The 16,860-nt window shown below is 38.0% G+C and overlaps 1 protein-coding gene across 1 annotated transcript in view; it reads left to right on the top strand.

The window, feature by feature from the left end:
- Positions 1 to 16,860, top strand: part of ST6GALNAC3 (ST6 N-acetylgalactosaminide alpha-2,6-sialyltransferase 3) — a 225,766-nt gene that overhangs the window by 149,455 nt on the left and 59,451 nt on the right. Inside the window, exon 3 of the mRNA XM_050901029.1 lies at positions 3,962 to 4,371. Coding sequence (XP_050756986.1) covers positions 3,962 to 4,371 — 410 coding nt within the window. The remainder of the gene's footprint in view (positions 1 to 3,961; positions 4,372 to 16,860) is intronic.

Here is a 16,860-nt window from a genome sequence, read left to right as displayed (position 1 = left end):
TGCCATTGGGAAACCCACCCATACAAATGGTCCTGTAGCTGGTATTTCAGTCTCTTAGTGGAGACGTTTGAAATGATAGGGGAGTTGTTTCAAATTGGAAAGTAACCAATTTTCCAAATATCGAAATACTCTATGGAAGAGAATTATGTTTTGTGACCTACTTCTAGTTAGATTTGCTTGTGACCTTTTCTAATTCTGGCTGTTTTTGTTATTTAATGATTTGACCTTTGATTCTGTGAAGCCACTTCAGTGCTAAATGCAAAGACTTAATAACTAGAACTGTTTGATAAGTGACCTTTATTACACAGCTATTTCTCTTTGCTAGAGAAACGGCGCTGTTTTGCAAGTTCTAATTCACAGTTTTAATTATCTTTTCTATTGTCTGTAAGCTTGCACAGGAAATGGAAAGGTCAGACATTTCATTTTCTTTACTGATTAAAATATAAGTGCTCCTCAACAGTTACAATGTATCATTCAGGAAAAAGATGGGACAATTTGTCAGAATCATGCCCAGCTGCTCTGCTGAGGACTTCTACATCCTTCTGGTCAGCGACAAAATGAATAATTTTCTAGGAGCAATAATAGCTCAGCCCCCATGGTGTGTAGGGGTGAAAGATGTGCCTAAATACATGAAAAGAGAACAAAAAGTGAATGGTTCTCTATGTTTTTTTCTTTAACTCATATATCTACAATGCAAGTGAATGAAGATCTTGTCAAAGGTACGGGTAAACCCTTAACTGACGTTCTCAGTCCAGAGAGCATAAACAGTAACAGCGTAGGTTTCTGTATGGTCCTGCCAAGCTGTATCAATCCCATTGCTGCTGGACCATCTCTGCAGGTCAGAGGGCAGCCTGGACTGCCTGCCAGACCCATTTTTGGTTTCTCTGATAAGGCTGCTGGTGAGTCAGTGTTTATTGCTATCCTGGTGTTTGTGATGTGGACACCTGTAAACAGTTACTGTTAACTGCAAAACAGATCACCAAGAAGGCACATTTTGTCTAATTCTCCAGTTGTCATCTCTCTGTATTCTGGTTTCTGTGTGTAAGAATTGTCTCTCTGCTTCTGTTCATCCTTAATACAAACAATACAGCAAGTTAAATGGAAAAGTGATAGTTTCTCATACAGGTTAGGGCTATCGTGGGCAACCTTGCAGCCAAAAATCTGCATATGGGAAAAGGATGTGAGGGATGTAGGACCCCAGAGTATGAGGTGAGGGGGGACAACAGCACATCACTCCAGCTCCCCAAAGGTCATAGGGAGCTGCCAGCTGTGTCCTAGTTCAGTAGCAGAAGTAGCAGCCACAACTACCCATGTGCTTCCCAATTCCGGCCCCTCGGGCACCCAAATCCCTGTGCCTGTGTGAGCCACCTGGCAGAGGAGCTACATTTGAGCAACTTTTGAGTCTGAAAGTGATGGGACAGCCATACCTGAGCTAGGATGTAATAACAAACAGGAATGTCATGTTAAATGAGGAAAATGAGAAAGCTGTTGTATGTGGATTACTGAAACTGCCCCTTTTGTCTGTGACACTTATAAACCAACACCGCAAGCTGCCGGCTTGTCTCCATATGGGGGTTCAACGAATGAATATTGATGTGCGTTTTCTCATACGTTGAGGAAGATATGATGCAAAAAAAAGTCAGTGGATGATTCTGGAGTCAGTGGAATGTCTGTCATGGGTGTCAGTTGGTCTCCTAACTCTCTCTGGGATCTCTATTGGGAAATATGCCTATTAGGACATGTAAAATTTCTCTACATTGTAAAAAATATTTATTCTGAGATAGGGCTGGGAGGGGTTAAGCCTCTGCCTCCATTGAAGAAGAGCAGACTATATGTTGACCTAGTGCAGGCATTCAATATTATGAAAGCGCTTTATAAATTGAAACAAGATAAATGAATCACAACAAAAGAGCTGGAAAACCGGGGGACACAATTTCAGGAGTGAATGTACTCAGTTTATTCAAGCAGAACAGTTACACTCAGTGAATAGAATATGTGCAATGCATTTCTAGCTAAGGTCAGGAAATCAAACAATTCCAAATTTAAGAGCACAGCTCCATTTTAATGGAGGAGGAAGAATATTGTGGGGAAAAAAAAACCCCAAAAACCCAAACCAACACTGAGGTTGAGACAAATTTAAATGGGACCAGGTTCTTGAGCAAATTGGCTTTTCCTATCTAGCAGTTTCATATTCAGCATTTGTTAGTTTGGAAGTTCACCCTGAAAGCTATAAATTAATCTACTGGGATTTTAACAATTCGCTTCATGTTAGAATGTGAGTTATGCTTATGGATTTGTTTAGGTCACCCAGCCATGTCCTCATAATGTATCTTAGAGAGGATTTCTGTAACTAAGTGGTAAAGAGAAAGACTGTTGTGTTCAGCTGCATCTCCTGGGATTTCATCCCTGCTGTCAGAGAGCTATGCAGGACAGCTCTCTAAAACTACAACAGCTACAAAAAAATACATGGTCTTCTGTAAAGGAAACATTGCCAATGCTTTTGCATGCAGTCAGGCATCTTCAACTCCTGATGAAATGAGGAAAGAACGTTTTCATGAACCACTCACATAGAGAAATCAAACCAATCACAATAGACAAATCAATCATTTACAGTTGTGATATTTATTGCAGAAGTCTTGCAGGATGCACCTTAGTTCAGTGCAATGTTTGGTATGCAAAGATGAGATATTTTAGCTGTTATAATTTGGCTCTCTTCAGATGTTTATCTCTTATCCTTATATTATGCACCATTATCAAAGAAATTTGATGTTTTGTCAGCCACTGTGTCCTAAGGTTATAGTGGTCAAATGTAGCCAGGATATTCATCCACATCAGCTAAAAGAAGTGTGATTTTGAAGGGAAGTAACCACAAGTCTGATCAGAAAAGCACCTAGCATCCTGTCAGGCTAAATGTCCGAAGAACATGAAGGGAATTATTCCTAACAAACATTAAACTAAAGTCACTGGCTCCCAATTGGGAGCATGACAGAAGATCAAGTCTGTGACCATACAAAAAATTGTAGATGATCTGTGGCCTGGACCATCTTCTGTAGGTTTTTTTGATGGATCTGGTTTTCATTTGATTTGGATTTCTAACCAAACTTTTCATACAATCCAACTTAAATACAGGGCATTTCCTTCTAGTCTGTGGGTACAAAAGAACCAAAAGACATTTGCTATTTATACTCTGACAAAGGAACATCAGATAGGGCCCTATATCTCTGTTAGACAGATAAGTGTTCCTATTTTCATTTCATACTGGAGAAATAGTACCCTAGAATGTGCTCAGGAAATACTGTCTTTGACTTCAGTTTGCCCAGGATTAAGTTCCTGGTTCACGTGTCACCAGTCCATCTGCCTCTCATTTTTCATGGGTCATAACCATTCTCTGGAGAGAACAATGTATTACTCTGTCTACATCTCCTTTCCAACTGCAGGATTTTGATATTACTAGATTGCTTTTTAGAGTTACATCTCATGTTTGACTTCTATCACAAATTTGGGAACTATTCATTCAGACACATAAACACAGTCAGTGTATAGTTGAATTTCCAGCATTACTTTTTCTGTACTTTTTTCCTATTGCTGACAACACCTTGTTAAAAGAGAAGGCAGCATTGATCTAAATATTGTTTGCTGCTGCTTCTTTCTTTCATTGTTTTCTAGTGGAAAGAGTAACATTTAGAGGAAAAAAAGGAATGATTATTTTTCTAGTTGACTTTGCAAGGTGGAGAACAAAGGAAAAGATTGGAACTGCCTATTTCACTAAAAAGGATTGCATTCAGAGCTTTGTAGCGGTAGGGTTTTCTACCAGCTCTACCACATGGGGATTGTTAGGTTTTTTTAAAGAGAAGCATTGCTATCAATTTGTTGGACTGTGCCCGTCTTTCTTTTAACTGAATTTTCAGTCTTCATGTTTTACAGAGAAAGGCGTCATATATTTTTGTTTTCTTTCTTCCAGCCTCTACAACTTGACTGTGACCTCTGTGCCATTGTTTCAAACTCGGGACAGATGGCTGGCCAGAAGGTGGGAGCCGAGATAGACAAGTCCTCCTGCATATGGAGGATGAACAATGCTCCCACAAAGGGCTATGAGGAGGATGTTGGGAAGAGGACAACTGTAAGAGTGGTCTCTCACACAAGCGTGCCTCTCCTACTCAAGAATCCCGAGTACTTTTTCAAAGAAACCAACAACACTGTTTACGTGATTTGGGGACCTTTTCGAAACATGAGGAAGGATGGAAATGGCATTGTGTACAACATGCTGAAGAAAACTGTCCACAGCTACCCAACTGCCAAAATCTATGTGACAACAGAAAAGCGCATGAGTTACTGTGATGCAGTATTTAAGAAGGAGACAGGAAAAGACCGGTAAGTCCTAAATGTGAGGAACAATTATAATGTTTGACAAAAGATACATGAAAGAAGTCCATGCCGGATGCCAGCTACTAAATGAGTCCCCAGATACGTTTTTAATGGATTGTTATATGGTTTTGACTGTTATAAGCACTTGATGAGGCAGCAGCTAGGCCCCATTTACCCCACTTACGTCACCTTCTGTTCTTTCCATTTCTGTTGGCTTGAGTCCCAAAAATATTGGATGTCTTCCTGAAACGTTTTCAAAGCTGGGTGTTGTTTTCAGCTCAATTTACTATTGATTAAATTGACATTTTATTTGAAGAGGATAATCCTACACAAACAACATTTCCAAATGCACAACCTCAGGATAACTCCGGATATTGTATTTTCTTCTCTGTTGAGATTCGCTGTAGCTTTTCTTCAAACACAAACCTCAGGGTTATGCATTATTTCTATTTCTTGGTGAAAATGGATTATCAGTGATACTGTAATAGATTCAGGTTTTTACCAGAATTATGCTGAAATTCTATTTTCCATGCCTGAGAATGTGTGTTTATGCTGCTCAAGTGGGGGCTGTAAGGAGATGAAAGTGTGAGGGCCACTGTTTTGGCTAGCATGTTCAGAGCAGAAATTGGATTTGTGGAATTTAGACCACAAATTGCAGGATTTTGTAACCGAGCTGCAAGAATTTTGATCATCTGTGTTTTGGCATGGAAGAGCACCCGTCACACATACTCACTGGAGATAACTAGGAAGGAGTTTCCACTGCTGTGTCTTCGTATTCATTTTTGAATTTGCACATCATGCATTTGCAGTTGTGAAGGACTGTAGCTGTTCTGACCAAATTAAAAATACAGATATTCACACAGTTTAACTTAGTCCGAACTTTTGACTTAGCTTTTGAAGTAGAAGAGCTTGTTCTCTCAAACTTCCTTGGTTCACTTTGTTATTAAACTGCCAAAACTTGGTTAGAGTTGATTTTTCCTTGTTTTAAAACTATTGAAACATAGGGAAGAACTTGCCCCTCAGCTTGTTCACCATGTGCACATGTTGCTGCTGCGATTCTGGAGTCGGAGGGAGCTCCTACATGTCATAAAAGTGTGAAGATTATCATGGCTTCTTTAGTTAACTGAACAAGCTGATGAACAGAGGCTAATAGAGAAAATACACAAGATCCGTTCTCCAAAAATGCCCTCTAATAATCCAAGTCATCCAGTTTACATATTCATTGAGCTAAATATGATCATGGGTACATTATTGCATTGCTAAACAGAAATTTTTTTATATTTATGACTCTTCCATGTTAACAGTCAGTCAGGTCACAGTGACTTTACAATACTTTATCAAAATCCTTATTGTAAGACCAGACCTTAGTATATTCTATCAAAAAATCTCATCATTCACTGTCAAAGTATCCTCATCTCCAGCCTAATCCATTCCTCTTCAACAAATTAACACATCTCAAAGTTTTATTATTATGCAATTAACACAGTACAAATGCTTCTTTCCATGTCAAAGGCAGATTGAACTTCTGTTCTCCTAGTGCTTATGAACAAAGTTCTTAATCAGCCTGAAGTGGCCCAATTTCCTTCTCCTTAATCCATTACAACAACTAAAAGTTTCACATTGCGAACAGTGACAAATTGTAAAGACCCTGCCTCATGACCCACATCACATTGTGTTTGCACGTGTGTCCCTTTAAAACTGTGAAAAAAACCCCACCACTTCTCACAGTGGCAATCGGATAACATCCTTGTATCTACTGCAACTTTCATTTTTAGTCCTACTTTTCCACATCAAATACTAAGTGGTGTTTTTAACATCATTTAGCGCACTTGTCAGCCAGAAACAAGGGAAGCAATGGACGTGTCACCAGCCAACACCTTCTGTATCAGAAGAAAACATCCTGCAGTTCCCTACTAATCAGGGGACCTCAGTTTGGAAACTGTTTCATTTTCTGTAACATCTTCAATTCACAGGACCCATCTGCTGTTTCTAGGGAGGGTCATGAGGCTGTTAGAGGTATGTGGCATTTGTGGAAGCAGTAAAGAGAGAGCACAAGAGATTTGTGGGTGATGAAAATAGTTTCGCGTGTTGTGCCAGACTATTATGATGCTGAGACAGACTCAGGTTCCTCAGCCAAATATTCCTTCAGTTCCTCAGAGAAACATCAACTCTTGCTTGCAATATTAGATTGAACAGAGGTCTGTTTCAACATATTCCCAGCAAAAATTCTGGAAGGAAACCAAGTTCAACTCGTATTTTAAAATGTACTGAGTGGATTGTAACCACATCTATTTTAGTTTAATCCTAAAATACTGTCCTTATGTACAGTGTATGCTACTAATGCATAGTAAGATTGCAACAGATTTCTAGTCTGTCAAGCCTTTAATGAGCTTTCTATTTCTACTCTTTGATGTACCATCTTTTTAGGTAATTAGTGGGACTTTTCAGTAGTTTCATCCTAGTGGTGCTCAAGTTTTTGATGTTATGAGAAGCAGCTAACACGTATGTGCTGCAGTCACTTGTCTACTGCAGAAAAGTTCTGCTCCTGCACCACTGATGTGGTAGCTTCATCCCTGACTTCACTAAGTGCAGGTTCAAGACCCACAGCTTTGGTGTTCACAAATGGTTTATTATTGGTTCATGGAAGAAACAAGAGTTGCCTCTAAATAACTTCCAACAAACAAGTTTGTTTATTTTGCAATGAAGCATTTTTTAATTCTACAGCAGTACAAAATACCCTCTGATATGGGCTATCCATGCTGGAGAATTAACCTTGCATGCGGTGTTATGAATCTGGGGGACATATGTTCTTTCTGAGAGTCTTCATTAGTGAAGCATTTGAGTTCAAGGCGGTGAATGCTCATCCACTTTGAATAATTGTTGTACATAAATAATATTCATTACCAGACATTCACAATTTTTCATTAATGCATTTTACTTGGTACTTCCCTAGAGGGAGCATAAAGCTGGCAGCTTCTTCCAATACTTCACTAATGTTTTGCTATATTACATGTATTGAGTCAGGTGAAAGGATTTAAAGAAACATTAGGTAATTACTAAATGTGGCATCTTTGTATGTATCCAGGTATGTGATTCTAAAGCCATCTATCTGTTTGCCATGCATTAGAAATATAATGCAATATGATATAACAACATTTAATTGGTAATAACAGAGAAAACTGTAGTCTCCATTAAAGCAGCAGAGATAATTCTGGTCTGATAAAGTGCACTGAACAGCCCTAAATAGGTTTTAATTAGCTGGCACCAAAGCTGCACCACCCTTAGGGAGGGTAAAATTAATGAAAACTAGCAGCAAATAGATCAATGCTACTGGATGTTATTGCCTTAGGCAAAGGTGATGAGGAAGAAAGGAGTGTATTTTAAGGATCATTTAGAAAACAGTCTGCCTTAAAAGTCACTTTCAAAAAGCAATGATAAAATAAATCTGTGCTAGTATCAGTGAAACAGTCTAATGTCATCCAGTCATGCAGACTCCATTTGTGTTTATACTACAAACATCTCAGGCTAACCACTCAGCACTGTACGTCCGAGTAGCGCCTCTGACGGCACAGCTCCACATCCCCTCTCAGGGCTGACACTGTGATCAGACCACTCCTGTCCCACTGCATGTGGAGGATGATGAGCCCCAGCAAACAGCCAGTAATGCATGTGCTGATACAGCTCAAAGCACAGCTTAACTTGGTGTTTGTAGTCACAATTCTTATAAATAACTACTGAAAAGAGCCTGCTGAGCTTTGCTGAGGAGATGTATTCCGAGCTCCTAAAATTCCCATTAAGAGACATGAGATAATGTTCTGAAACCCAGCCAGTTTGGTAGACAATTGACTTTCCACACACACTGTCTTAACTCTGACAACACCCATCCCATACCCAAACAATTCAGTTCAATTCAACAACATTTTATTGAGATTATTAGCTATACAAGCCTGTCGAGAGGAGGCAGGTTCACTGAGCCACATTTGCAGTCAGATGGCTGTTTCTGAAGGATTTTTGTTAATATCTTGGACAATTGCAAAGAAACTAAATTGCTTCTGTGCTTCTCTTCCAGAAGTTCTTAGTTTCCTCTGTTCATGCCAGATGGTGCTACATGTTAGGTTGTGAGAAAGCTGTTCTATCATTCAAGGCAGAAAGATGGATCATTCTTATCACTGACTTCTGCATCAAGATTCAAAATTTGGGGGTGTGCTCAACCTGCTGTTTTACTCAGTTCTGTTCACTAATTATTTATTACTTTGGCGATATATGAGATCTATATTATATCTCTGTCATTTAGAGCTAGCAAATTATATTCATCTAAAGTTCGGATTGACACACTTAGACAGCTGCAGTCATCACAGCTTCACCTCAGCTAATATGTGGTTTTTGATGTGTCTGACTAATCTACATGAAGCTGTAGTCTAGTAAAAATGCCATTGAAATGAATAAATGAAATTACATTCTCTGAGGCTCAAGTAGCTGCAACTTCTATTGTTTGGTGATATTCTCTGTGAATTGAGGTAGTAAAGCTGTCAGTGGCCAGAACATCAGAGTTTCATGCCATATTTCTGGTTGTTGGCTCGAATGAAATATTATAGTAATGCTATTTCCACTTTCGCACTTGCTTACATATATATATTAGTTTCCCTATCAAGGCCATTCAGAGAAAATATAAAATCTTAGCTAATGTTGGGTAATACTTGCAGAAAGCAGTTTTTCATTGGGAAGTTGTGAACACTGACACAGAATCTGGCTCAGAGAGTTAGATTTTGGGACTTGGGAAGTACTTCGCATCAGTGCTTTGTATTAACATGCTTTTTCTAAAAAAAAAAATAGATTCTGGAAGATGAGTAAAAGTTCATTTCATTTTGAAGGGAAAATGAGCAGAGTTAGGAAACATCAGTGTCTTTAAATTGCAGAACTCTTGGAAGAAAATGATGGAAAAACTGATTCAGACTGACAGAGGAAATGTATAATGCCTGTTGAAACATTTTTAAGGACAAAAATGAATTGTAGTTTACATTTTTGTATAGTCTTTATCATCATGATAAAGACTATATAAACAGATGTAGTGTCTGCTGCTGCACCAATAAAGTCAGCAAAAAGTTCTCAACTGCCTGTGAGTATCACAGCAAACCCCAAATTATGTGTTTGATATAGTGACCATTTTTCAAGTGCTTGACAGTGGATCTTTCTTGAACCATTGCTTGGCACTTCCGTTCTTTCTTTTTATAAAGTAATTCCTTCAAAAATGCTAATGGATTTGTCCATCTTAATTCATAGAGCGTTTAAATACTTTTATTGTCAGCTAAGACTGCTTTATTACCTGAAAAAAACAAGGGTCTAAAGCATGAAACCTTAATGAAATAAATAGATTTTTCATTATAAAACACTTAAAACCTCAACACCTATTGCTATTTGTGGTCAATCACCAGACAGCTAACAACTGTTTTGGGGTTTATATTCACTCTTCCATTTCCTGGTAAAACACCAGTTGTTGCTGAGTGTCCTATATTTATTCCCTGCAGCCCATTAGTAACTGCATTTATATTTCTTTATGAAGATTTTCCTAATTAAGATGAACATTTTTCTCTATTAGGCAGATGGAACTCAATAGAAGAAGTCCATTTTTTATTAACATGCCAGTAAATGCTATACAAAGCACTGGCACTTTTGTTAAGAAACACAGCTCCTACTACATTACACTAATTACATAGTAAAGTGAAACTTTGTTAAAAAATATCAATATTAGCTAATATTTTATGATAAAACTGTGGCTGCATATAGATTGGTGTGGACTCAGAGACCTATTGATTCTGTGGTGGCTGGTGACTTTAGCCATGGAGTTATTTCTTTTTACCTAATGATTTAAGTCAAGAAATATATAATCAGGATGTACTTTATCTTTGTGCATTTTCAGATGTTCTTTGAATTAATCCAACATCTATTGCTTTTAATTTATCACTTCTTTAAGTGCCACTGAATCTGTTTTCTGCTCCTGACAAGCCAGATGTTAAATCTTTATAGTGTTTGGTATTGTCCTAATTATGTGCACACCTTTTCCATCCTGTCCTTTAAATATTCTGCAGCTTTTATGGTCAAGAGAGTATCGCTGATATCTCTTAGGAGCATCACTGGGATTGTGCGTGTAGATCAGATTCTGCCTCGGCTTTTCTCGCGTCCCGTGAACATACACCTTTTGAATGGATTAGGCAAGTCAGTGATTCATATGCTAGCAATCCTGGTAGCACTGTGGATCGCAGTGGTTCCAATTTTGCTGCTGCTGGTGAAGGTATTTTATGGTTGCAAAGACAGAAGACTTGGAGGGAAAAATTAGCAGAGGCATAGATTTTGAATGAAGCCTTTGGTGTTCATAGAAGCTTCACTGGATCATATTCCATAGTGCAACGTTTTTGATTTTTCAGATCACAGTGGTTAAAATAGACCTTGATTTTTCTAAAGGAGCTTAAAATTTTAAAGGAACAGAACTAATTTTTAAAAAATCAAGAAATTAATCTATTTTTTTAAGTCAGCCTTGCTGCCACTGAAATAGTTGTCTTTAAAAACACAGTGATTACCATTGAAGTGTGTACTTATCACCAGTTGTCACACAGCAATACTTTTCTAAAGATATATTAAATAGATTAGAAAATAAATGCAATGTTGCTATTACTTTAGTATGATACCTGTTGGTTACTGATAACTGTGGGTTTTCTAATGGAAGCTCCCTAAAGTGCACTGAGCCGTATTGACAGTGTTTAGCAAAAGACAACATACTGCAATCAAACTGCATGAGATGCACTGGGAGATTTTGTGTTATAGAGTTGCTGCTCAAGTGAGGATAGCAACTTTAGGAGGTAGGGAATAAAACACTACAGTGATCTGTTGCTTCAGATAGAGAAGAGTTTCTGTACATCTGTCCACCCAGTAGCTAGTAAAACTTACTAGAAAAGACTTTTATAAGAAAAGGTGTATGAGAACTAATTTCAAATATCTCACTGAATGATGTCTAGAAAAGATTGCCTTCTCAAAGCTTTGAACAAGTAGGCAACACAGCAAAAGAAAAACTGTTTAAAAATAGAAATAGTTTAGTCTGAACTGATGTTGGAGTATTTTACCTTAAAATGTAGAAAGAGTAGTAAACAAATACTGCACTGAAAAATTAATTGGTAAGAAATCAAGCCTGTGTGAGCCCTCATAAACATAGGTGGGAGGAAAACTGGGGGAAAATGGTGAAATTTGTGTCTCATTAAATTAATTTAGAACTCAGTGTTAACTAGGCACTTGCTTATGCACATCTTCAATGTGTATTTTTAGCCATATAAAAAGAAAACAGATGTTCTACACTGTTTTATTTATATGTCTGTTTTGATGTATCCCATATAAAGAATTCAGGCTGCAATTTCAGAACAGTGAAACTGTACAGATATATATGTGTGCACATGGATTTATAGTGCACGTCTTTGAAGGTAACTCAGGATTCACAGCCACGCTTCTCGGAGAACTTGATGTGCTTTTGGGATATGCTACAACCTGCATTTAGAAAACAATCGCTGACTACATCCTATACAGTTCCTGTGATACTCAAATTCTCTGAGCTTTTAACAGTGAGGCAGCTATGCATTTAAAGAGTAACATACACAAGAGCAGCATGTACAATTTTTCTCAGGCATTCACATCTTCAGCAGGTTTTGGAAGCTATAACAGTTTGGGAAAACAGCTACAACTGTGGGGATTTATTATGAATCTTGAGGAATGTCCTCAAATAGTTTGTCTGACATCTTGGATATTGATCAGCATGTAGCTTAGTGCTGAGTGTGAAGGGGAATACTTTTTGATGCAAATGTTCAAAGATTCAGCCATTCTGTTTTCAAGATTTTGTAAGCAATTCTTCTTTGTAGTAGCATTCAATACAGTTGGAACTGCATACCACAGACACCACTCATCTCAGAACCTGAGCAACCCTATCCAGTACATTAGTATTCAATAACATGCAACTGCAATAGAAGAAAAAGTTTCTAAATGCCCATATTTGTTCTTTGCAAGTTTGCTGTTACTATCCCATCCTGATCTTTGGAGACTTCTTTTTCTTTGTTTTTATTTTTAAAAGTCAGTCATCCCAGCAAGCATATCCTCTCTGCTATAGTCATACTGGTTACAGAAAGGAGGCATGAACTCCCTGTGTAATAATATTCTCTACATGACTCATTAAGACTTCCAAAGCACAGGATTTGCTGCAAAACTTTAGAAATTGCTGTAGATGATGTCACTAGTGTAGAATAAGACACAGAGAAAGGAAAGATAGCGATAGCAGATGAAATCCTAAGAAACAAATAGCATGCTTTTATCTTAACAATAAAAACAATGGTGAATGTCAGAAATCTGTGCTCTGTGTTCAGTTTGCTCTTCATATGTTGTTTCAAAGTTTTCCTTGAAGTACATTCATTAGAGATGCTAGTGCTTCTGTCTCCAAAGGGCGTCCCAAACATTTTCTGTGAGAACATTTCAAAAAATATTATAGATATCACTTAAGCATCAAAATGCCTTTGTGAGGCAAGGAATATTCATCCCCTTTTTAGAACTTGACTTCCCTGAGAAAAGGACACTGGGGGAAAGCAGGAGCTATTGCTGTGCAGAAATTCATGCCAATAGGGCTTTTTGAATGTTGTATGCTTACCATGAAGGCAGTTCATTCTCTTACAGTGCTAATTTTGGTTTGGAATGGTCTGGAACTGCAAAATGGAACCAATTTTTGCTGCTCTATAACCTGTTTTCAGCCAAACTTGGTAATGTTCCAGCACTTCCTTGTATGTGAAATTAGCAATAGTCTCTTGACATTTTACAGTCAATCAAAATATTAGGGAAAGAAAATAATCTGAAGAGTATTTGCAAAGCAGTATTCCTCTAAAAGAAGAATTTTAGTTTCCATTTTTTCAAGTATTATTTGTTTTCCTATCCTGTGTCCATCCATCTTAGCATTGTCTCCACACCTTCCTCCAGTTCATTAAGAAATGTGACTAGCATTTGTCATGTGTAGCTTTTTCTTTTATCAAGGGAGAATTGTGTCTTTGCTGGAGCTTAGTGGTTGTGGTTTTTTGCTCGCTCTCTCTGTGCCGCTCTGATTTTATATTAGTAATGACACTGTTGAAATATGTTTTATATTTGGAGTAGAAGAAAGCAGTGGTCCCTAAGTCCTCTGGGCTTATTTCATGGTCTTAAATTGCCTTTACCTCCTCTTCCAAGAAAGCACAGTGTTCAACAGAGTTGGATTTCAGCTCCACTATACAGATCCTGGCAGGGACTCTCAGCTGCAGTGGCATCCCAGAGCCTTCTCACTCCTAGAGGTATTTTGGATCTCGCTCATGGAGTGTCTTGTGGATATGAAACTTCATTTAACTTCATATAGGATATCCTCAGGATATCCTCAAGCTTTATGTACTGCTTAGACCTGTCTAAGCACCAGTGGCTTCCTGCCAAGCTACACTGCTTTGCTTGGTTAGGAGAAAGGCAATGAATGGATGAGTAACTAAGGCCAGTTCATTGTTTACCAGTGGGAAACACAGTATTTCAGGCAATATTTCTGGATATGGTTTAGGATGGTATTCAGGGATGATATATTCAGGGAAGGCTTATTCCAGTTTCACTTCCAAGCTTTTAATTCTGGATCACTTAAAAGTTTTCCTCTGTTTTTGGTATAATAACCACTGGTTTCGTATTTATTTGACCAGTTTCAGGATAGCAGTAGCAAGAAGAGCTCCACACGTTTTCCTTAAACTTCTTCTATCTGTGTACCAGGACTGAGACTAGCATAAAATATAAATATTTTCTTCATTATTACTTTACATTTTTCCTTGAGGCTATCATATTGATTTCAAAACCATGGTCATCATTATACTAAAATGATGGCATTAATACATTGGTCTCTGCAGGTAGATTATAATAGAAAGTTTCAAAATAATTGCCCACTAATATGATAGATGGAAGTATGTATAGTATTATATCGCTTATAATGTAACCATTAAAATAACAATTATGTGATAATGAAGAGACTCGTTATGCTTTAGTTTATCTTTACATAATGTTAATAGCTAATGAAAACAGGGAAGATTATATCTAATTACATTTTACAATACTATTGCACTTCCTGTAAAGAGAACATTTTGCACAGAATTGTAGATTTGCATGCTTCAGTAAAGTTTGTATCCACTCTCTATGTACTTCAAAGTATGATTATTTTAAAACCAATGGTTACAAGTTCTTTTTTATCAAATGGTACATATAGTCTTCACAAAGAACATTTTTGAAATTAAGTTATCAGAGGTAGTCAAATCTTGCAACATGGCTGCATTGAACAAAAATTTAAAAATAATTTTAGGTCCTTCAGGTTTGATGTGTTACAAAAATGAAGGTAGCTTGACACTGAGTCAGTCAGTAGAATACTGTCTCTCTTTAGGTGAATAAGAAATGTTAAATGTATGCATTGTGGTCTGTGGCAATTTTGTTTTAGTATTGTCTACAACTGAGTATTATTGTCAGGCACATGAGAAAGTTCCGTTACTATTGTATCCAGAGGTGGAACATGCAAGAACAAATAGAAAACTAGTGCTTTGACAAGGATAGAGAAGCCTCTCATTTTGTATGTTGGGATATTGAGCTCAAAGTTAAAAGTGCTTAGTTCAGGAATGCAAAGATAGAGCTCCCAAATTATCTTAATGGCAAGAATGTTAATTAGAATTAAGACATTTTGGTATTTGTATATCCAGATCAGACTACACTGATTTTTAAAGATGCAGTAAGATTGTCCTCCAGTTTTCAATACTTTGCATATTTTCTAAACATAATGGCATGGTTGAATGTTACCTTTAAATGCCAAACTCATGGAAGTGAGAATTATATCAATTAATCCATTTTACTCCAAAACAGAATTAAGAGATATGAATTAAGCAGTTATGAACTAGCCATTAAAAATATAATTGCACTGATTTTTCTAGGTATTATACCAAATGTCATCCATAGAAAATCTCTTTGGTCTAACAATGTGATATTGAATTAGTTTATGTTAATTGCCTACATTTCAGAAACAAATGGCTTGATTTCTTTATTCAATGAATGAATGAATGACTTGGCCTTCTGCCATTCCTCCACTGCCCAGTGTCCTATCCTCTATATACCCAGGGAGTGCTCTAGACCTGACTGGGCAGTGAAGATGGTGATAGAAGGGGGTGAGGAGAGCCACAGATACAGCTGGCAGCCTCACTGCTCCTGGAAGTCCATGGCAGCCTGGCCTCCCCACCAAGGAGGTAGAGAAGCCTTTCCCATCGAGGGGTGGGGATTGTAGACTCCCACCTTTCTACCACATTCCCTGCTACTCTTGCCCATAGCCGATGGGAAGGCTAGGGCATCTCCAGGCTGCCGGGGTGGGAGTGCTACAGAAGAGAGTAAGGCCAGATGAGTTATTTGATGCATTCACCTACAGGATTGTCTCCTTGGAGGTGACAGTTCTTGTGTCTTTGCAAAGGTAGGGTTTAATTTTCTGTTCCAGTGAGCTGAACGGTGAGTTGAATTTGTGAGCCACAGTGTACACGGTTGTATGGTGGTGTTCAGAGGCTGGTTACCGCCTGAGTCTTTGTTCGGATGCCAGGAGAGCTCAGTACATACTAAGGCATACGTTGTCTGTGGGGCCTGAGGCCTGGCCCCAAGCAATTCCTGAAGCATTTCGACTTTTGTGCCTTCTCCTTACGCCCATCTCAGACTCTTCCATTTGGATTAGCTAACTCAAATCACAGGCTGTAATGTTGTTGCTGTACTTCGGTCACAAACTCTTCCTTGTTCATGTTTCTCTTTAATGGGATACTTGTTTCCATTTGGCATGTTTCTTACTTTCCTTCAAATATTTTTTCCTTCTCTAACATTACTTTACTGATATTTTCCACATTTTTTCCTCTTTGATTTCCTGCCTCATTATTTGTAACTGTGTCATCTATATAGCTTTCTTCTTTCAGCCTTTTGTCCTTTTGTTGTGAAACATATTGCCTCAAATACACCTCCTGTTTTCAGCACAACCTCTTTTAAAATGGCTCACAGACCTGCAAGGTATCTGATGAAGAACAGCTCTCCCCTCTGCCCTTGCCCTTGTGCTCGGTCTTTCACTTGAATCCTGGAGCAGAACACCTGAAAGTCTGATCTGGAATTGCAGATCCTAACTCAATACATCCAGTACTTAAAAACAAAATATCACAGTGGGATGTAGAAGCTGTGCATGATTATTTATTGATGATTGTTGGTTACAGGAATTAAAACAGCAGGGAGCTCAGATTTTGATCAGAAACCAAGTGATTTTTCTGTACATTTTTTATTGTAAAATGTGAACATAATATAAACCCATTGTGCTCATGCTGTTAAATGCTAAGCTCTGGCATGATCTGCTGTATGAACAATGTGTGTTCCCTGTTACACGAGTATGTAGCTCTGTATATGCAAGCATTGATAAAGGCTTGG

The sequence above is a fragment of the Gymnogyps californianus genome, chromosome 8 (genome assembly GCF_018139145.2).
Source record: "Gymnogyps californianus isolate 813 chromosome 8, ASM1813914v2, whole genome shotgun sequence".
NCBI lineage: Eukaryota > Metazoa > Chordata > Aves > Accipitriformes > Cathartidae > Gymnogyps > Gymnogyps californianus.
Note: the sequence above shows the minus strand (reverse complement) of the source record. Positions and strands in the feature narration are given on the sequence as shown.